This window comes from Glycine max, chromosome 16, assembly GCF_000004515.6.
Source record: "Glycine max cultivar Williams 82 chromosome 16, Glycine_max_v4.0, whole genome shotgun sequence".
Lineage (NCBI taxonomy): Eukaryota > Viridiplantae > Streptophyta > Magnoliopsida > Fabales > Fabaceae > Glycine > Glycine max.
Window position 1 is genome coordinate 37,327,507 of NC_038252.2, and position 21,480 is coordinate 37,348,986.

At 34.2% G+C, this 21,480-nt stretch overlaps 3 protein-coding genes across 6 annotated transcripts; 2 read left to right on the top strand and 1 right to left on the bottom strand.

Annotated features, from left to right (window-relative positions):
• The first annotated feature begins 262 nt into the window (after positions 1-262).
• On the top strand, positions 263-4,897 carry LOC100814953 (probable metal-nicotianamine transporter YSL7). Its single transcript, XM_003548246.5, has 6 exons — positions 263-1,008; positions 2,332-2,486; positions 2,876-2,973; positions 3,069-3,203; positions 3,341-3,530; positions 3,627-4,897. The coding sequence occupies exons 1-6, from the start codon at positions 582-584 to the stop codon at positions 4,728-4,730; spliced, it is 2,109 nt and encodes a 702-aa protein (XP_003548294.1). The 5' UTR covers positions 263-581; the 3' UTR covers positions 4,731-4,897.
• A 2,189-nt stretch (positions 4,898-7,086) lies between these two features.
• LOC100817620 (DNA-binding protein RHL1) lies at positions 7,087-13,920 on the bottom strand. 2 transcript variants are annotated; one of them, XM_006599624.4, is made up of 12 exons: positions 13,492-13,920; positions 11,867-11,977; positions 11,277-11,363; positions 10,944-11,161; positions 10,602-10,692; positions 10,084-10,299; positions 9,497-9,536; positions 9,365-9,414; positions 9,191-9,239; positions 8,422-8,456; positions 7,557-7,619; positions 7,087-7,410 (listed from the first exon to the last, which is right to left on the bottom strand). In XM_006599624.4, the coding sequence occupies exons 1-12, from the start codon at positions 13,822-13,824 to the stop codon at positions 7,375-7,377; spliced, it is 1,329 nt and encodes a 442-aa protein (XP_006599687.1). In that variant the 5' UTR covers positions 13,825-13,920; the 3' UTR covers positions 7,087-7,374. The 2 variants fall into 2 exon arrangements, with proteins under 2 accessions (XP_006599687.1, XP_014624727.1); XM_014769241.3 differs by having other exon boundaries at positions 10,084-10,295; positions 10,580-10,692; positions 13,492-13,914.
• A 684-nt stretch (positions 13,921-14,604) lies between these two features.
• On the top strand, positions 14,605-20,762 carry LOC100818147 (plastid division protein CDP1, chloroplastic). 3 transcript variants are annotated; one of them, XM_003549125.5, is made up of 12 exons: positions 14,608-15,223; positions 16,066-16,179; positions 16,308-16,445; positions 16,564-16,668; positions 16,761-16,883; positions 17,578-17,946; positions 18,122-18,217; positions 18,323-18,439; positions 18,835-18,900; positions 18,983-19,762; positions 20,051-20,241; positions 20,399-20,762. In XM_003549125.5, the coding sequence occupies exons 1-12, from the start codon at positions 14,969-14,971 to the stop codon at positions 20,481-20,483; spliced, it is 2,439 nt and encodes an 812-aa protein (XP_003549173.1). In that variant the 5' UTR covers positions 14,608-14,968; the 3' UTR covers positions 20,484-20,762. The 3 variants fall into 3 exon arrangements, with proteins under 3 accessions (XP_040866586.1, XP_040866587.1, XP_003549173.1); XM_041010652.1 differs by lacking the exons at positions 20,051-20,241; positions 20,399-20,762 and having other exon boundaries at positions 14,605-15,223; positions 18,983-19,565; positions 19,633-19,762; XM_041010653.1 differs by lacking the exons at positions 20,051-20,241; positions 20,399-20,762 and having other exon boundaries at positions 14,605-15,223; positions 18,983-19,565; positions 19,636-19,762.
• The last annotated feature ends 718 nt before the right edge of the window (positions 20,763-21,480 follow it).

The following is a 21,480-nucleotide window of genomic DNA, read 5'->3' on the forward strand; positions in this document are numbered from 1 at the left end:
TATAAAAGGTAAAATAATGTGATTAAAAAATAAATAAAAATAATAAGTATTAATGAAGTGTTGAAAAAAAATGAAGTTGCTATATGCTATATAAGAGAATTATGAAATTCTTAGTTGTAGAAACCAAAAAAATAAAAAAGTAGTAGTATAATTCTATAGTCTTCTACAGTTGGACATATCCACCCCAATTTGCATCCAAATCCAAGGGCCCCCCATCACCCATCATTGTCGTGTGCTGGTCTATTCTATTCCACCATGTCACACTTATTTTTAGCAAAGTTGTAACTTTACATTGGACTTCAACTTGCTATCACATTCACATTCTCTCTGTCTCTCTCTCTCTCTCATCCACCAGCTGGTGATATTGATGTCCATGGCTCCATCCATAAATACTACTAAGTGAACCACACCATGCAGATTCCAACTCCAACCTTGGAATAAAAGGTGAAAAAAAACAGCAACTTTAACCTAAGACAAGAGAGTAGTATCTAGGAAGTTTCACCTTCCTTGGAGATTCCAACTCACATCAAAATTTGAGGAAGATCTCAACCACTTCACTTTCCAAGAGGAGGTGAGGCATCATGGCTCAAAATGGAAGTGGGGATAGAGTAGTGGTGGACAATGGTTTTGAATCCATTGATGATGCATACGATCATGAACACAAGCTGAGTCAAAAGGGTAGCACCAAGGTCAAGGAGGAAGAGGTTTCTGTGGAGAGGGTGTTCCAGCACCTTCTGGTGCCATCATGGAGGAACCAATTGACAGTGAGAGCCTTTGTGGTCAGCTTTGCACTCAGCATACTCTTCAGCTTCATTGTGATGAAGCTCAACCTCACCACTGGTATTATTCCTTCACTCAATGTCTCTGCTGGCCTTCTGGGGTTCTTCTTTGTGAAGACATGGACCAAGTTCTTGGAGAAATCTAACATGTTGAGGCAACCCTTCACAAGGCAAGAGAACACTGTCATCCAAACCTGTGTTGTTGCATCCTCTGGCATAGCCTTTAGCGGTACCTTCTTTCTTTCACTCTATTCTATGCCTTTGTGAATTTGTTAATGTTGCTGTGATACCTGTAGTGTTTTGAATTGGTTAGTTTTTGTGATTTGTGACTTTTTTTTTTTTTTTTTTTGTTTCATGAGGTTGATATTGTTGGTTTTGAATTTAACAATAATTTTTTGAAAAGGTTGGATTTTTGGTTCCGTTACAGATTCTACAGTGTGATAGTTTGTGGGGGATTTGAATTTGAGCTAGGCCTAGTTTAATTTCTAGTGTTGACAGATCTAATTCCTCAGAGAAAAAATGAAATCATTTTCTCACTATCAAATCATTTACAGAGAAATTTTCAAAGGAGAAAGTAGTAATATCATAATAAAGATTATAATTGATAAGCCACTGGAGGGGTTAATTGAATCAGCATGAAATCAACTTTGTTCTTTTTTTTTTTCTTCATTGAAATTTCCTTATTTTAGAGTTGAGCCAACTCTCTCAATCCCTCTGATTGAATAAATTGGAAGAAATTTATGGCCGGACGATATCATATGTTTTTTTCTTCTTTTTTGTGTGGTGGTGTTATCACAATCTTTTGTTTTTGCTATCAAACGTTACTTCTTTTCACATCAGACGATACCTATCTTCTAGAATCTACAGTACTGACTTTGGAAAAGCCACTGGAGATGAGCTGCAAAGTCATCAAATTTGTCCATGCCTTGAAAGATTCGACTTTTTCTTTGTTTTCAAATTTCAAATTATGACAACAACTTCGGAAAATTTTGGGCTACACTTATTATTAAACCAAGTTGATGCGATTGAATAATTAGTTGATGTTTTCTACCAACTTCAACTGAACATCAGCAGAAGTTTTAAGTTACTTTATCTCATCTTTCATCATTATTTTATTAAAAATTATAAATTTTGTATCATTAAACATATTGTATCATGGATAATTCTAACAACACACTTTTTTTTGACATATTCTTCATTATTATTGGCCGAAATTTATTAGAAATTTCAAATGTTTCACTTCTCATCTAACAAGTTATTTTCTTGATTTTATAGCTTTCAATAGATTTTAATCAATAATAAATTATGGGTTAGAAAAATTGTTTTAGAGTGTGTTTTGCTAGCACTCCTCTTTGCATCATATTTTGAAATAAAAAGTATTGCAAACTGTTTAATCTGGTTGAAAGGTTACGTGTTAAGAAAATTGGACTTTAGAAAAAACAGAAACTCTACAATGGGATTTTGATGTTTCCAAGTTAAAGGAATCTTAGTCTGTTTGTTGATGGCCCCATCAAATGAGAATTTTCATTCTTTGATTGACTTGTATGAACAGGAGGGTTTGGAAGTTATCTCTTTGGAATGAGTGAAGAAATAGCCAAGCAATCCTCAGACCCCAGTCATTTTAAGGACCCAAAATTAGGGTGGATAATAGGTTTTCTCTTTGTGGTTAGCTTTCTCGGCCTATTCTCAGTTGTACCTCTACGAAAGGTATGACACTGCCTCATTCTTGAAATATTGATTGCATTGTCCATTGATGTTTCATTTTACTCCTAATAAATTTGAAAACAAATTTATTAATATTCTATTTAAATAAATTTCTCAATAAGCACTTATAGGAGAAGAAAATAACAAGGTAAATGAATTAATTAGCTTCTCCCATAAGTTAAAGTCAGCTTTTGGAGAAGATAAATGAGAGCTTTTGTAATTTCAGTTTACATTCTTATTTTTTTCTCGTGTGTACTTGTTTTGACCCCTAATTTAGAAAACCTGCATAGTTTTCTTTTTTTAATGCTTATCATTGTATCCCTTTAGCAATTATTATCAGTATTTCACTTGCCACAGTCTTAATTAAGTTATGCTTCTATTATTTGTGTTAGATTATGGTCATTGACTTCAAATTGACATATCCAAGTGGTACTGCAACTGCACATCTCATCAACAGCTTCCACACTCCTCAAGGAGCTAAACTAGCAAAGTAGGCACTATCTTTGGCTCCATGTTACTAGAAGTGACTGCATGAGATCTTAGACATCCTATAACTAATTTACTGTTTCTTCTGTACTCTCCCAGGAAGCAAGTGAAAATGTTGGGAAAATTCTTCAGTTTGAGTTTTTTTTGGGGCTTCTTTCAATGGTTCTACACTGCTACTGACCAGTGTGGATTTCAAGCCTTCCCTTCATTGGGGCTTAAAGCATATGAAAACAAGTATGTTGTCACATCTTCATTTTAAATGAAGTTTCTTTATCTAGAGATGTAAAGTTGCATAAATCTAACAGCAAAATACTTCAAATTGGTCATGTTCTAATCCGAAATGTGGTAATCCAATCTAAACTTATTTGCAGGTTCTTTTTTGATTTTGCTGCAATCTATGTTGGAGTTGGAATGATATGCCCATATATCATAAATATATCAGTGCTTCTTGGAGGAATTATTTCTTGGGGAATAATGTGGCCTCTCATAAAAACCAAAGAGGGTGATTGGTATGATAAGGGCCTTGGTGAGGGCAACCTTCATGGCATACAAGGTTATAGGGTAAGTTCCTTGATATAAAGTGCCTCTAGTACCACAATATTACATCCTTTGTAAGGTCTATCAATTAATTGGATTTACCTTATACCTTGAATTCAGGTATTTATAGCCATTGCCTTGATACTAGGAGATGGTTTATATAACTTCATAAAGGTGCTTACTCATACCCTTTGGGGATTGTATCATCAAATCCGGGAAAAACAAAGGGAGAATGTCCTTCCTGTTGCAGATCAAGACTCCCCCTCAAATTCTCATCTATCTTATGATGACCAGCGCCGCACCCAACTCTTCCTTAAAGATCAAATTCCCACATGGTTTGCAATTTCTGGTTATGTTGCTATTGCTGCCATCTCTACTGCCACTCTGCCACACATCTTCCCCGAACTAAAATGGTATTACATAATTGTCATCTACCTAATTGCTCCCACCTTAGCATTTTGCAATGCTTATGGTTGTGGACTAACAGATTGGTCCCTTGCTTCCACCTATGGAAAGCTAGCCATCTTTACAATTGGAGCATGGGCCGGTTCATCAAACGGTGGAGTTCTCGCTGGCCTAGCAGCCTGTGGGGTGATGATGAACATTGTTTCCACGGCCTCAGACCTGATGCAAGATTTTAAGACTGGCTACCTTACATTGGCTTCGCCACGCTCCATGTTTGTGAGCCAAATAATTGGCACAACAATGGGTTGCATAATTTCTCCTTGTGTATTTTGGATTTTCTACAAAGCTTTTCCTGACCTTGGGAGAAGTACAAGTGAATATCCTGCCCCATATGCAATTATATACCGTAACATGGCTATATTGGGGGTACAAGGTTTTGGCCATCTACCAAAAAACTGCCTCTTGCTTTGTTACATATTCTTTGCTGCTGCCGTCGCAATAAACTTGATTAAAGATTTCCTTGGCAAGAGAGGGAGGTTCATACCACTTCCAATGGCCATGGCAATACCTTTCTATATAGGGCCATACTTTGCCATTGATATGTGTGTTGGAAGTCTGATATTGTATGTGTGGGAGAGGATTAACAAGGCTAAGGCAGATGCTTTTGCACCAGCTGTAGCTTCTGGTTTGATATGTGGCGATGGAATATGGACTCTTCCTGCTTCAATACTTGCTCTTGCTGGAGTTAAGCCACCAATTTGTATGAAGTTCTTGTCAAGAGCAGCAAATGCGAGGGTCGATACTTTATTAGGGAATTAAGGTCAGGTTTGAATTGGATCTTGTGAAAAGTTACTGCCTTGTAAATCTGTGAAACATCACTTAAATCTGTGGTTTTAAGCTTTTGCTGCCATAGTAGAACTAGACAACATAGAAGGAAAAACTATTTTGTATTATATATCAGAAAGGAAGTAAATGTTTTATGTTTAGATTGCATTGTGTTTTATCTGGGTTTCCTAAATCATGTTCATTTCAAATGTGCTTCCTCTAAGCATGCCATAATTTTTTATGTATCACCAAAGTTTTAAATTGCAGTTACAGTCGCAATTTCATCACCATCTTTAATATTGCGAAAAATTGCTGACAAATGTGGCTACAATTGTGGTTACAAAGATTTCGATTTTTTAATGTTTGCAGCCGAAATCGCGAACTTAAACTACAATTGTGGAATCTGGACAACTTTTATCTGCTCCTAAGAGTTATCTTGGTGGAATCAAATGTCAGCTAATTTAACTTAAAAGGCCGAAAGTGGTCTTTCCACGTTACGAGTTCTTTCTTTCAACTAATAAATTTTGAGTAATTAATAAGAAGCCCAAAAGTTCATTAATGTGAAATGGTTGCAGTCATTAGTTGGCTTTGGTATAGCACTACAGTCTCCAAGTATCTTTGTTGGAACAATCTTCTAGTTGGAAACATCCATAGCATGATTTGTTGAAATCATTCAGATTTTCATATATAAACTCAAATTTAAATCTTATTTAAAGAAAGTTAGACTTGCACTATTTGAACTAATTACAAGTTGACAAGTAAATGATTAAAAAAAAAGATATTTTAACATTTATACTTTTCAATTTTACAGACTCCTGTTGATATTTGAGGATAATCAGAATGTGACCAAACTGATGTATATTGTGTTTGGATAACACCAAGTATCAATTCTACTCCTCAAAATTATGGTAGTACCATGAAAAAATAGTAATTTATTCTTCACCATGAATCTAATCCAAACATACCAGTAATCCTTTTTCCATAGATAATAAAAGAATAGGAAGACTCATGAAATGTTAAGTTCCAACTATTTGAGCTTGTGCATAAATTTATTTTTGGCTTGGGCTTGTATTCAAACCTGGCATGAGTTTCATTTGACATTTTGACTCATAAACCTTATCCGGTTTTGTTTTTATTTGACTAGTCATGATAGGGCAATCTGATTATATAAAAGATGTGACCATGAGCCAAAGTGGAACCACCTTTTTTGAAGATGAACTAAGCAGATAATCGTGACTTCTGAATACCTTTCCTCATTGAGAATAAATGGATAATATATTGGGTTGCCATATAAACACTGCTAAGAATTGCTGAATTGGTTGGATTATAAAGTCAGACATTGTTTATTCGTTTTCCTTAGTGAGGAAGCAATCATGTTATTGAATTATTATATGAAGATTTGAAAATGACAATTGAATAAAGGAGTCCAACTTTATTTTATTTTCAAATTATTAACCCTTTGTGGACAATTTCAAAAAAATAACTTTTCAATGATTGGGTGAAACTCGCACTTTTTTCATAGGCATATCAATGCGTAAATACGACCAGAAATAATTCTTTTAATACAACATATTTGATTTTTTTACTACTTGCAAATTGAAATTAAAAATAATATATATATATATATATATATATATATATAGTTATCATCTAAAACCACTCACAATTTATATTCCTATTTATATAATAAGAAAAGAGAAATAAGATATAATAAATTATCCCCCAAATATTCTCTAGAATGAATTTGCCTGTAAATTAAACAAATAAAATGCGAGTTGAAAAAACCAAATCGTGGTAAAGAAGTTTAATATTATACTTGAAATTCATTCAGTTTCCTCTAAAATAAAGAAATTCATTCAGTGAACGATCCTAATAATTTACAAAATATACCAAGTTATCTGTAACCCTAGTTTTGATTTCAAATACAACCCCGACCCTCTTTTTTTTTAGTCCCTCTACGATGTACCCTTCCATTGCTGGTTAGGTAGGTGGCATATTTTAACAAATTTGACTAAAATCTAATTTTTCACAAGAGGTTAGAAATATTCGAAATTGATTCTTGATAAAAAAAAAAACCCCCCGAGAAAAAGGAACAAGGATTTGTTGTGAAATGTGAAGTGAGAAAGTTGTGTACAAACAGTTGTCAATCATCAATTTTAAAATTATTCCTTACTCTCAATTCAAGAAAAGGAAATAAACCTAGTTCATTCACTTGTTTTATTTTAGTACGAGCATGGTCCTTTTCAAATTCAATGAAATCGCTAGTCAAGGTTTTTCTTCCGTATCCTTAAAAGCTTTGCTTCTTTAACGTTCATTCAACCTTGTGGAACTCTTTAAAAGATAATCGAAATTAAAAAAAAAAAAAGAGTATACATTTAATGACTCCCAGCTGGGAGATGAAGATTGGATTGGTAAACATTGAACAAATTTCATTCTTTCTCCATCATAACCACATGGTATTAATCTATTCTCATATTTCCATCATAAACCACATGGTATGCAAAACCAAGTCATCACGTTCTGATATTTCCATCATAACCACATGGCATGCAAAACCAGGTCATGATATCATCACACCACTTGCATGACCTTGTCTTGTCATTTCTTGAGCCTAGCAACCACAACTTAGATCACACACTCAAGCAGTCCAGTCTTCATCACTTTCATTAGTATCCTAAAGAAAACAATTATTATAAACACAATCTGTATATAGAAAGTTAACTCCATGCCTTTTATAAACTATAAACAGTAAAAACTATAAGATTGAGTAGGTACATACATCCATTTGAGTGTAGGCATGTGTAAGGTTAGAAATAATACCTCCGAAGCATTTGAAAATTCTTCAATGTCATCACCATCATCATCATCATCATCATCTTCAACCTACATTGATTATGTGAATGAATGTCAAACTACTGGCTCAAGGAAAACTACAAGACTGATGCAAAGTTTCTTATTTCCTAATATAGTTCAGAGCACCTAGTAATCATATTGGAGAGATTGATGTTAATTCAATTTATAGAGCAAATGTCAGATGAAAATGTAAATGGAATTATATGGGTACGTTATAGGCTCATAGCTTAAATCAATGGCAATCTAAAGTGGGAATATAACACTTCCATCACAATCAAGTTGTCAAACTTGAGAGTTCATATAAACTCTGGGAACTTCTGTAAACTCAACTGACAGAGTTGACTTGTGAACTCACAAGAGTTTACATATATAAAAAATAATATTAAAAACCCTACTAATGGCATATACGCTTAACAAAATATTTTTAACACAATAATAATTCAACATTTCAACTTCATAATAAAGCACAATAGCAAACAACAATAATAAAGAGTGATGATACATTAGTACTAAATAAGATCAAATTACATAAATGACCAAATCATATATAAATTTATGAAAACATAGTGAAAACATTTCAAAAGGAGTTCATTTAGGTTTAATAGCATAGAAATCAAAAGTGAGATAACAAATTAGAGTTAGCAATTGTTGAAAGCAAAGATGATGCCCTGAAATAATGAGAGAAGCCAATATATAAAACAGTTGCAAATTGCTTTCCCCTGAGTTCCTGGTTTGGTAGCGTTATGATTAAGCATGAAAAATAATAACAAAACACTGAAAGAAGATTCAAGAACTAAAAGGCATGGAGTTTCAAGAATGAGAATATACTTACATTGTCTTTCTTGCTTTTCGCCTTGATTTTTTTACCTAAAAAATTCACAACCATGTAAGTTTGCCAAAGTTTTATATCCAACAGCTTATTTTAAGACAAGTTTTAAATGCAGATTGGTAGTCATCTAAAAAAGAAAATGTAGCTGGATATAAATTATTTGAAATATTTAGACAGATACTATAAAAATATGAAATCATGCAATAATCTTTTAGTTTCTTCCATTGATTTGAATTTTGATGATATGCATTGCTGGCAGACATCCCCATCAAAGCAGCCATATACTATAATAATCTAGAACTAATCCTTACCAGATCATTATATTGCTGATAATTTTTTTATTTTTGATAAACAAAGAATTCGTTGAAAAAGAATAAAGTGAGACTAAGAACTTGAAACATGTATTAAAACACACCAATCACTCTGAAGACTTGTCAAAGACTACCCCTTAAAAAGACCTCTGGCATAACACCACAAAAAACCTTTGTGAACAACAATGTCCTAAATGAAATCCAAAGGTGACACTCAACCAATGAAAGCTTTATATTATTTCTAGCACAATACAGTTTTCAATAACATGCAACTAGCTTATATTCAGTTGGGTCCTTCTTCTTGCTACCAACTAGTCTATAACTACAAACATCTCTACAACAAGGGACCAGCAATCAAGAGATGCATACTCATTCACTTTGAAATTTGAATTACTACCTTTCAATAATGATAGCACCACATAGCCATTAGAAGATACAGAGGAAGAAGGGAGAATACTCACCAGGATCTTTGTCCTTGGTCTTTCTTGCCCTTTTTTTGGATCCTTCATCCTACAACAATAGCAAATAACTCAGCATGCATCCTACTCCAACATGAGCCAACTAAGGAATGTTCTCATTCCCACTTGAAGGAAAAACAGATTCAGGAAATAAAAAATAAAAAAAGAAAATTCAACCAGATCAGTCTTTCTTTTTGAACCAGCAGGCTGTGACTTCTGGCCAGAAGCTGAAAAACATCAATAACTTTTGTTATTCAATCTTCATAATCTTGCTTGTAATAATGTAAAAGAAACTAGAAAGAGTACAACGTTTTGAAGATGGAGATTTCCTCGAACTTCTTGGAGTTTTCTGAAAAATATAAATTTTTTATAAGATAATCCATTTGACCGATGTTTAGCAATGTCAGACAATACATATATGATTCAGATCCATTCTTGTAAGAAGGTAAAACCACTGTGAAACTAGGGTCCTCCAAATCATGCAGCAATACTTATATAGTTATAAATTATCATGAACCACTCAACTAAGGTTTAATCAAAGAGATTAAAACAAATAATAGCACAGTGTACAGTGTGAAAGTTATTATTTTGCATAATCACAGGCATTTCCCAAAGCAGCATAAGTTGTGAAATGCCTGTGGCTCAACCCAAGCTCTGAATTCAAGCTTCAAATTTTATAATAGATTCTTAAAAGCATTATCTATAAAACTATGACAAACAGTGAACTGGTGGGACCTTTCAGACCTTCTACTATGGACTTTATTAATTGGGGCGCATAATACATGCATACAGATATTATACACTTACAAAATATATCAGAGATGAACAAACAATTTAACATTTTTCTTTAGAGCTAGCAAGTGCTGGGTCTCTTGCTAACAGTTTCAAAAGCTTACCTTTTCTTCCACTTTCTTGAATAATGTGGATATAGTAGCCTGAACAAGTGAACCACGATTACTGGACTTAACTTCAGTAGATGCACTCGCTGAAGCAGATTGAGACACTTCCTTACATTTTGATCGAGAAGCAGACTCATTATTTTTCTTGGCAGGTTGATCTACTGGTGCATCATCCTCATCATCGAGGTCAAAAACTACAGTTTTTTTCTGTATCTGTGAATTAAGGAAGATAAAATATAAATTTGCTGATAATATAAAATATATAAGATCAAGGAAGTTATCAATTCCAGGTTGACAGGAGATCAAAAGGAAAATTAAAGTTGAACACAGCCATTCAAGCAACTAATAAAGTATATGAGTCAGTTTGGTGTAACCTTAGAAATGAGGTGCAAAATTCAGAGATGAGGTTTATATAAAAGAACTGTTTGAAAAAACACATCTAGCATTTTTCACCCACAATTTTAAAGGGATACCAAACTGACTATAAGGATATTTGAGCTATTATGATCATTTACAGCAGTATCAACTTCCGCCACTTTCTCTTCATGATCAGAAAGGTCAGGGCTGTTTTCACCAGAATCATCACCGGAAGAAATTTCAGCAAATCTGCTCCAACAAAAAAACTAAATGAATAGGACTTTTCAGTCACAAGTGCTAAAATTTTTACTTAAGTCAGACATTCCACTTTATGTTAAATAACTGAAAAATAAATGGTTAAACCAAAACAAAAACATCAGAATTAAATTTTTAGCAATATGCTTTGTTACAGATAACATCATAACACAACAATTTTTTTTGTAACTTTATGGCTTGAAAACAGCACACATCTAGTAAATTAATAAAAAAGAGGCCTATACTTATATGATTTTTTTGCAGTTCTTGTTGAATGCCGGACCGGAACCAATTCCTTTGTATCTTCTAAATTGATTTCACTGTCTGACAAATCATCTTCAGTGGGTGTCTTCGGTGACTCTTGCTCTACACGTTGAATCTTGGTTCTGGGAACACCTTGGTTAACTACAGAAGCTGCACCAGCACCTGCACCCCCTTTAAAGTCATATTCAGATTGGTGTCCCTGAAATAGAAGGACATTCCATGAGTAGATAACAAAAATGAACTTCATAGGCCAAACAATAAGAACAAGTTGCTTCTTATGATCATGCAACTATTTTGTTGTAAAAGCTCCTAACCTCATACAATTCCTTAGGAAATTCCAGCTTGGCTTCTTCTGGGTTTTCTTCTTTCCTCCCGATCCACCATGCATCCGAAAATACTATCTAGTAAAATCAAGATATTGATGATAAGGAACTTAGGCATTCATACCCAAAAGGTCCAATTCCAGAAGATACAAAATAGTAAATGAAGAAAAAAGAAATGCAGAACATTTATTTCTAGGCCAACAAGAAGTCAAAAGAGGAAAGGGTAGACACTAGACACATGTATGTTTCAAAGGAGAAATGAATCAGTAATGAACATTAACTTTAATATCATAAACATAAGAATTAATATTGCATTGTGTATGAAATGGGAATCATAATGGCACTAACTCAAGTTTAGTTCTGTTGACTACTTTTCACCATATTCTGGAAAAACCAATGCATCATTCTATCCATCCTACATATTACAATTCACTTAGAGCCCTTGTCTTCTGATATGGAGAACATAACAAGAAAGAAGGCACACTAAGCATTTATTAGTCCCCTTATAATTAAACATTAATTAACTCTATTTCATGTCTGAAAGGCAAACAAAAGTAACCAGGAAGGGTAAAAAAACCAACCATGTTATCAAAATAATCCTCACACATTACACTCTTTCCACCTTTAGGGAACTGTAGAGTCAAGTATCTGTTCTTTGGATATACAATGGTCCCGAATAACTTCATTTGACCCTGAAAAGTGAAAGTGAAAATACATCTTGTCAGTTACCAATACACAACATACCACATCAAAGGTTTTAAAACTGTTGCAAAATTTTAAAAGAAAAACAATAGATATATTTAAGAAAACATTTCCTCTCTTGATTTCCACTCTCCTCCAACAAGATTTTGACCAACAAGTAGTCATTTATAATTATGCCGAATCAGACTTGTGAACTACAACAAGTCGAGCCACTTCAGCCGAGTCAGTCAGATCTGTTACACATCCAATATGAAAGGCAAGGAACTAGGGTCGGGTAAGAACTTATAAATCAAGATGGCTACTCCAAAGTGAAGGGAATTCATGAAGTGAATCTTGGAGAGAATTAAGAGAGGAAGGAGGGGGTGGGGCAATTTGTATCCAAAGTCTACACTCTTGACTCTAGCTTTTCTCTTAATTCCTTCCTACTCGACTTATTACTTATTTTCCTTAAATTATTGAGCATTTTTTGACTGATTACCTTGGTCTGTTATTAGTCCTGGAATTATCTTGTTACAGTTCCAGTTGATAAATTTACTGATAGTATGAAAAATATTGGCAAACCATTACAACTTTACTATAGTTTACTTTACAAGTTGTTCTTAACTTCTGCTTATGAGCTACCATTACACAAGTTTAGTCAACCGCACAACAGCATACACCAAATCCACTCATGACTGAACAGCCACTTTAGCATATACACCTAATGTACACGGATTCAGTATAAACTCCCTTCCTTAACATTTCCAAAAAGAAGCCAAATGAAACCAAGAGAAAACCAATACAAACACTTGTACTAAAAACCAGCAATAACAGATAGTATTCCAAACAGAAGGCTAAAAACAAATTAACTATGCTTATGACAGGCGAAGCAAGTTTAAATAATTTAAAAACTAAAACATGCAAATAAATTAAAATCAAAGACAAAACTGCAAGCAGAGATAGTGAGTTACACTTCCAATCCTGGTTAGTTTGAAAACATTCTCTATTTTCATTTTGTGTTTTCACTTCTAATTACAAAAAAATCACCTAATTTTCACTTCAAGTGTATAGCAAGAGAAATGTTAGCAAAGCAACTCTCCGGCATGCTGTTTAGAAGACATCCTCCAGCACGTTCTTTTGAACACGCTCTCTGGTATTAAAAAAAAATCAACTAATAATAAAAGATGTGTTATAAAAAAGTGTTAGAGGGTGAGTTACTACTTACTAGCATTCCTCTACATAGTATAACAACTTTTTATTGTTTTATCTTCCATTTTCCGCTTCCACTCTTTCCTAATCAAACTTAAAACAAAAATAACTACAAAAAAAACTTAAAACAAAAATGAATATACAAAACATTTTTTTCAAACTAAACAAGGCCTAAATTATCATTTAAAAAAGAAAAAAAGAGAAACCAAATATGCCGCTCTCACAACCCAAATCCAGAAACTAAAAACCAAGCCAAACCCACATCCAAAAATCTCAACTTGCATTCGAAATCCCAAAAAGCAGAGAGAAAAGCGACCTGGGGGAAATCGAGGTAGAGAACGGGGTTTTTGGTGCCCAAGTCCTTGAGGTCACCGATCTTGCCACCGGCGATGGGAGCAATTAAGCCGGGGAAGGAGAAGAGGTACCTGCTGCTCTTCCTCTGAGACTTCTTGATGATGTCTTTGCCGTGGTGCTTGGCCACGACGGAGGAAGGGTTCAGCTGAACGGAGCTCCGTGCAGGTGTCTCAGAGAGAATGTTGTGGGAAATGGCCAAGGATTTCAACCTCTTCCGCTCTATCGTTTCTGGGTTTGTGAGATTGGCCTCTTCTTCCCCTTCTTCCTTCTTCTTCGCCTTCCCTCCTCGCGCCATTAAGGGGTCAAAGTGAAGTCAAGTTTCTTCAGTGCTCTGTGTTTTGCTCGCACGCGGGAACAAGGTGCCTTTTTTGTTTGGTGGGGGCAGTGACTCTGTTCTCTGTAAATCGCGGTTGGTAAAATTTAAGGGGTCAATAATGGAATTGCATAATTTTATTTTATTTTACTTTTGCTTCCATAAAGATTTTGCTCTTTCTAAAATATTTTTTTTAATCCTCCCTCTATATAAAATATTTTGTTGGTTTTACTTTGGTAAAAGAAAATGTCGGTTTTATCCTTGTCGTAGTATTATTTCGTTAAATGTTCATGTGATTCACATAATGTCACACAGTAATCCACTTTAACAACATCATCATCAAGGAAAGGACTAAAGCGAAAAGGCATATATATCTTTTTAAAAGACTATTACATTACATGAATGAAAAATGTTTAACAATAATGTTTTAACACATTTTTAATTAACTAATATTGAAATGCATTAAAGTCTCAAGATTACGTGAATTATACTGCTAACTTCATACATAATTTTATGTGTCTTAATAAAATTCAACTAATTATAAAAACAATATGTTAAAATGTATATATTTTTAAAAAATAATAATGCTAACTGTTAATTTGTAAAATTAATACATCAATTAAAAAACAAGTATGGTTTTTAATTAATACAAATATAATTAACAGAAAAATTCAAAGAAAAAGAATTAACTAACAATAGTATAGTTAATGATGGGAGAAGACATTATCATATCAGAGTTGAGTTAGTGGCTTATGTTTGAGTTAACATGAGAAGTTTCCATTTCCATCTAATAGTATTAAAGGAAAGAAGATTCAAAAGGGGAAATAAATATCCCTGAAAATGTTCCTAACTTCCATTTTCTCTTAACTCCACGAACCAAAAGAAAATCCCCTCTCCTCTAACTTTCCGTTACACTTCATCTTTCCCTGCAACGTTTTCCACACTTGCCACTCCTCCATCACTACTTCCTTCTCACGTTTTCCGTTTCCAAACCACCAATTACACATCGTACCACCTTCTCCCACGCGCAATGTGTTTCTCCGAATTCCAATTCCGAGAAAACGCGCGTCGCCGAAGCTGATTTTCATCGTTTAGGGTTTTATGTTGGGGGAATGAGTCGGAGCTCATGGCGTTTACTTACGCGGCTGCGATCGCTCCTTCTATCTACGGCATTGCTCGCATCGGTTACTGTGACCAGAAGGTTTCGCTCGCCGGTTATCACGGCGAGGTGAATACGACGTCGTTTTGCGTTTCGTCGCACGCGGGGAGGAGTGATGTGTTGCTCGAGAGGAGGAAGTTGAAGTTGGCTGATACTCGCATTGTTGAAAACACGCAGATGAAATCCAGCGCTGAAATTGAAATTCCGGTTTCGTGCTACCAGGTGATAGAGCTTGCTGCGTTTGTCGTTTTGTGTGTGCTTGCGTGCGTTGTTATATATATATATATAATTTCTTTTGGGTTGACGAAAATAGGTAAGGTCAAAGAAGAGTCATGAGATGCCTTTCAATTTAGAAATTGTTGTTATTATATTTTAATAATCATTTATTCTTCTCAACGATACAGGAAATCATGAATGCAGTTTCTTAATGCATATATTTGAAAATGTGAAGTAAAGTAGCGACAGCATGACATTTTTGTAATTATTTATGAAAGTGAAAATTATGAATAAAAAATGTTTTCTGAAACTAAAAATGTCTTCAGATTGTCAGTGGTGGATGATGATCGGTAAATAATGGGGAATTTCCCTCACTTGGTTATTGGTATTTGCAAATTTTCTATGGATAGAATGGTTGTTTCACTGTTGTTGTTTTTTAATATTATTATTTCGAATATAGTATGCCAACTAGATTATTGATACAGGAACCTTACAGATACTACTGTTGAATAGAGAAAAAGAAACAGGAATCTCCTAATTCAAGTACTGGTTTGACGCTTTAATCCCATTGTAATTTTAGACTTGTATGCTGAACAATGCTTATCTGCAATTATGGTATATTGGAAGTGATTGAGTAACTGCATTTTTTGTTTTCCATGTGGTGGAGGAGTAGGTGGTTGGGAATGTTCAGCAGCCATGATGAGTTTTTACAATTTTATGCTTACAGTTAGAGTGTTAAATATTCAGTTTTGTTTCTTGTGTTAGATAATCCTTGCCAAAGGCTAATTTTCATATTTGTCTTAAGATTTATACTTGACCAATGACCTCTCAGTTATGTCATTTTGCAGCTCATTGGTGTTCCTGATCGAGCTGAGAAAGATGAAATAGTTAAGGCTGTTATGGGTTTGAAAAATGCGGAAATTGATGAAGGTTACACAATTGATGTCGTTGCAGCTCGTCAGGTATGGACCAGTTATGCTTTGTGATTTGTTGATTACAAAGTTTTCCTAAATTTGGCTTTTGAGATGCACCCAGATAAAGTAATGGGAGTTGTTGTTGGTTGCTGCTCTTATCTAATATTGCTTTGCAGGATCTGCTGATGGATGTTAGGGATAAGCTTCTTTTCGAGCCAGAATATGCTGGTAATCTGAGGGAAAAGATACCCCCTAAATCTTCCCTTCAAATTCCTTGGTCTTGGTTGCCAGGTGCTCTTTGCCTTCTTCAAGAGGTACACTTGACGTGTGTTTAGTCCTTCTTTGATATTTTTTCTAATGGTTCACTTGTTTACATTTTTCTATCTTTTGCTGAAATATTTTGACTGTTGCTTTTCTATTCCTTTTGTTCAGGTTGGAGAATCAAAGCTTGTGCTGGAGATTGGACAGACAAGTATTCGGCATCAAAATGCCAAGCCATATACTGATGACCTGATTCTTTCCATGGCATTAGCTGAGGTAAGACCTGTGGACAGATATGTTGGAAAATTACTCCCTGAATTAGCAGTCTTGTTATTTACCCTTTCCTTACCATTGGTGCTTTCTTGAAGTGTGCAGTTGCAAAGATTGGCTTTGAGAAGAAAAAAGTATCTCAAGGTTTTGAAGCTCTTGCTCGTGCCCAGTGCCTTCTAAGAAGTAAACCGTCTCTAGCAAAAATGACACTGCTATCTCAGGTAAGAAACTTTTTTGAAGTGTGTTTTCACTAAAGATCTCAAGTTAATAGCTGATTTGCTAAATACATATTTTATGATTGAGATATTGGGTTATAAACTTGAGCCCTCCATTCAACAGAAAAGAAAAAAGACCATTAAGGTCAACAAATGAAATATTGTTGCACTCTAAATTTTTGTTTCTGGAAATGAGTTCATCTGAGAATTATTCAGTACACATATTTAGTGAAAATGATTATTTACATTGTAACATTAGGTCGTTATTGCCTACAATAATTCATGAAGCTTTGAAAATAGATACTTCAGGTCAACTTCGTAATCTAGGCATAATCAGGGAATACAGTATACTTATTAGTATCTTTGCATACTTATTTATTTTTAGCAACTTTATTGTTCTATCAATTCTATTTCAATGTCATTCTTCCTCATTTGTGTTGCTCCCTTTTCCTACTCTTTTACTGGGCTATTTACTGTTCTTTAGTAATGGTGGTTTAACTTATTTTGGTAAAAATAAGTCCCGTATTTGGCTGCTTTGCTTCCTAAGAGAGATTTTGAAAGAAAAAAAAAAGTGACTATCTTTTAAAAAATAATCAAAACCAAACATGAAACATCAACTTCTTTCCTGTTTGAATTATCACATTACGTCTGTATATTAGGCATGGAACACAACCCTGAGGATGCTTGTCATGGTTTCTAGATTGAAGAATCTCTTGAAGAGCTTGCTCCTGCTTGCACCTTGGAACTGCTGAGCATGCCACATGCTCCTGAAAATGTTGATCGAAGACGAGGTGCAATTTCAGCTTTGCGGGAATTGCTCAGGCAGGGTCTTGATGTTGAAGCTTCATGCCAAGTACAGGACTGGCCTTCCTTTCTAAGCCAAGCATTTGACAGTTTGCTGGCTAAAGAGATAGTTGATCTTCTTCCTTGGGATAACTTAGCTGTGATGCGAAAGAATAAGAAGACCATTGAATCACAGAATCTAAGGGCAGTAATTGATTCTAATTGCTTCTATAGAGTTTTTAAAGCTCATATTGCGATTGGGTTTTCCAGCAAGCAAAAAGAGTTGGTAATAGCCTTCTCTGATTGTAGGCATTTTTTTTTTGGGTACTGTCTTGCAGACATATTTTTATACTCCTGTTATAGTACATATTTCATAAATACTGTTTTCTTGCCATACATTCCCAAACAGTGGCTTTCTGAACTTCATCTTGATACTAGTTGTTTGTACTAATTTTATGCAGATTAACAAAGCAAAAGGCATATGTGAATGTTTGATAGCTTCAGAGGGTATTGATTTGAAATTTGAGGAAGCTTTTTGCTTATTCCTACTTGGACAGGTACATTTTGAATCTTGGTTCCAGCAGCAAAAATTTTTCACACCCTTTTCAATTCTCCCGAGTATCTGCAGCATAATTCGACATTACATTTGTCTTAAATTCTAGGGCACGGAGGCTGAGGTGGTTGAAAAGCTTAAGCAACTGGAGCTAAGCTCAAATTCCAAAAATATCTCAGTCTTGGGGAAGGCAATAATGGATGCTTCTGCTGTAAACCCGTCACTGGTATTTCTCTTGTTATCATGATCATTCTTACCTTTGTTGCTGTTTGGGACATGTATTTGACATGTTAAGTATAAGCAATTAACTATGACTTGGATTTCAAAGATTAGTGTATTTTGGAATAATTTATGCTTAGCCTCAAATTCAAATGGCACACACTTATATTCATTTTTTTTTAAAATTATTGTTTTGTTTCATAGAAAAATAATTTCCTTTTGACATACAATTGTTTTTTTTTTACACACTTATATTCAAATGGCACACACTTATATTTTTACTTGAGATTACAGCTGATCTTGAATGCTTCAAGAATTATGTTATATCTTTCATCTTAAGTTTTTGTGATAAAATTGTGAGTTTTTATTTCTTATATCAGACTACTTGCTGATCTTGAGCAGGAAATGTGGCTGAAAGATTCTGTGCTTGCATTATATCCAGATACTAAAGATTGTTCTCCAGCTCTAGTAAGATCAGTTATTGTAGGCAATAATTAATTTATCATTTTGAATTTGAACATAAATTGCTTATGGATGCCCATTTCTGTAGGCCAATTTCTTTAATGCTCAGCAGAAATTTTCTGGAAGCAAGAATTCTAAAGGAGCTCAACAAATGTTGCCCACTATATGTCATAGACCTCTATCCTCATCTGGTTCCTTAGAACGTAGAGATGTTGAGGAATCTCGCTCATACATGAGCTCTTCTCCTAATCTAGGGTTTGCTGTCAAGCAGCTGACACCTACTGATTTGAGGAGTTCATTGCTATCTGGAAGAAATGAAACAGGAAGCAATCCTGTTGAGTCTCCTGTTCAGGTGAAAAGGAACCTTGGTAGTCATCGCAATTCAGGAATTTGGCATAGTTACTTCCCTCAAGGACACATATTTGAAAGAATAACATACTTAACCGTATTGGGTTGTATTGCATTTGCTAGCATTAAGTTGTCGGGAATTGGTCTTAGCAAGACTCTTACTGGTTCTCATTGGGCTTCTACTAAAGCTAATGATAACATTGCTTGGACTGCAGATTCAGCTGATTACCCTGTAGTCCCAGCTTATATTAGGCAAAGTACCATGGCCAACAAAGTGAAGAGGATCCTTTCAATGTTTAAGATACTCTTGTTGCACCAGTCAGGTACTGGAAATCATAGTGATTTACACACTACTCTTACCTCATCATCCTACCCTATTAATGTTTCCAGAAGGCTGATGCCTGTGGAAGAAGCAGAAACCATGGTCAGGCAATGGCAAACAATAAAAGCTGAAGCTTTGGGCCCTAGCCATGAAGTTAATTGTCTAGCTCAAGTTCTTGACGAATCTATGCTTGCTCAGGTAGTTCATGCTGTGGCTTATTTTAACCTTTTTTTATGTAATAAAATGTCATTTCAAGTTGGTATTGTTCAATAATTCATCTTGCCATTCAATGAACTACTCTGTAAAATCATCAAGTTATTCTCTACCCTTATACTTTGCTTTTGACAAGTGCGGAGTCTAATGAGCTCATGCTGTGAAATACTAAAAATTTGTTAGTTTATGGATATAATGATTGAATGGAATGATAATGAACACAAAGTCACGCAACTAATTAAAAGAATTAATTGGTGCTGTTATCCTGTACAGTGGAAAGGTTTGGCCAATGCTGCAAAAGAAAGATCTTGTTACTGGAGATTTCTTTTGCTCAAGTTATCTATTATTCGAGCTGACATTCTATCAGATGGAAATGGAGATGACATGGCAGAAATTGAAGCTCTCTTAGAGGAAGCATCTGAACTTGTTGACGGTTCACAGCAGAAGAACCCAAACTATTATCTGTAAGATGTACTTGCATATACAACTGGATAGTAGTCAAGACACTGGCTATCCATTTATGATTTTTCTTTTCTTTCTTAACTATAATCAAGCACTGCATCCTGGTTTCTTTGCTAATATTGTGTTTGTTAACATTTTTTTTTCATTGATTGATTGCAGCACTTACAAAGTTAAGTATGTTATGAAGAGGCAAGACGATGGATCATGGAAATTTTGTGAAAATGATATAATGGAAACACCATGACATTTGAGCTCATTACCATGCCACGCTAGGATAACTGATGTTGCAGCTAACTTAGTTCCTTCCCTACTGTTTTCTGGAGAGCCGTAAAATTCAAAATACGATCTTCATTTAGGCTGATGATGGTATTGACCCTGTAAGGAATTACTGATCGATTGGAATTCATTGGTATTTATCAGAAAAGTTGAAATTTCTTATTCAATTTTCTGCTAACAGAAGTAATGTGTAAAGATTTCTTTCTTTCATTTTTTAAGTCAAGAATTTATCTATCTTGAATGTCAATTATATTGTTTGCTATTCGAGTTTTTCCATTGGATTTTGGTTTGATGTGGACGAAAATAAAGAATGTAGTGCAAGGACAAGAAATTGGGTTTTCCCCACTTTCCTTTTTCTAGCAAGATATAGACAGCGCAATATCTTTTTGTTTTGTTTTTTGTTTTTTTTTTTCCAATCCACAGTTGTAAATATAAAGGGAGTTGTTATTAAGAATAGAGATCAGCCAATCTGATGTTTACCATACTTAAATCACTGGGGTCATACTGTCTTTAGTCCACTGGTAAATTTGGGTCAACTTTCATCATATAACCAAATATTTTTTTTTCTCTCATCATAATATAAGTGTAAAGTATACATTAGCTTTTGGTGACTACTATTTTTTTTAAAGAAAAACCTATTTGATGACTTATATATAGCGGAGTCTTGTTTTCTAATTATATATATATATATATATATATATATATATATATATATATATATATATATATATATATATATATATATTACAATACTCTAACTTGAACTTGAAGAATCTAAATTCAATTCCATTCATATTAACAACATGGTTGTCCAACCAAAATCGTTTAAAAAATTATTGTATATATGTGAATGAATTAAAATTCAAATATTAAATTGTATATTTTTTGTATAATATAAATGGAATGGCTTAAATATATAATTTTCATCTTTCTATTTTATTAAATTTGTAATTTTGTTTTTTTTT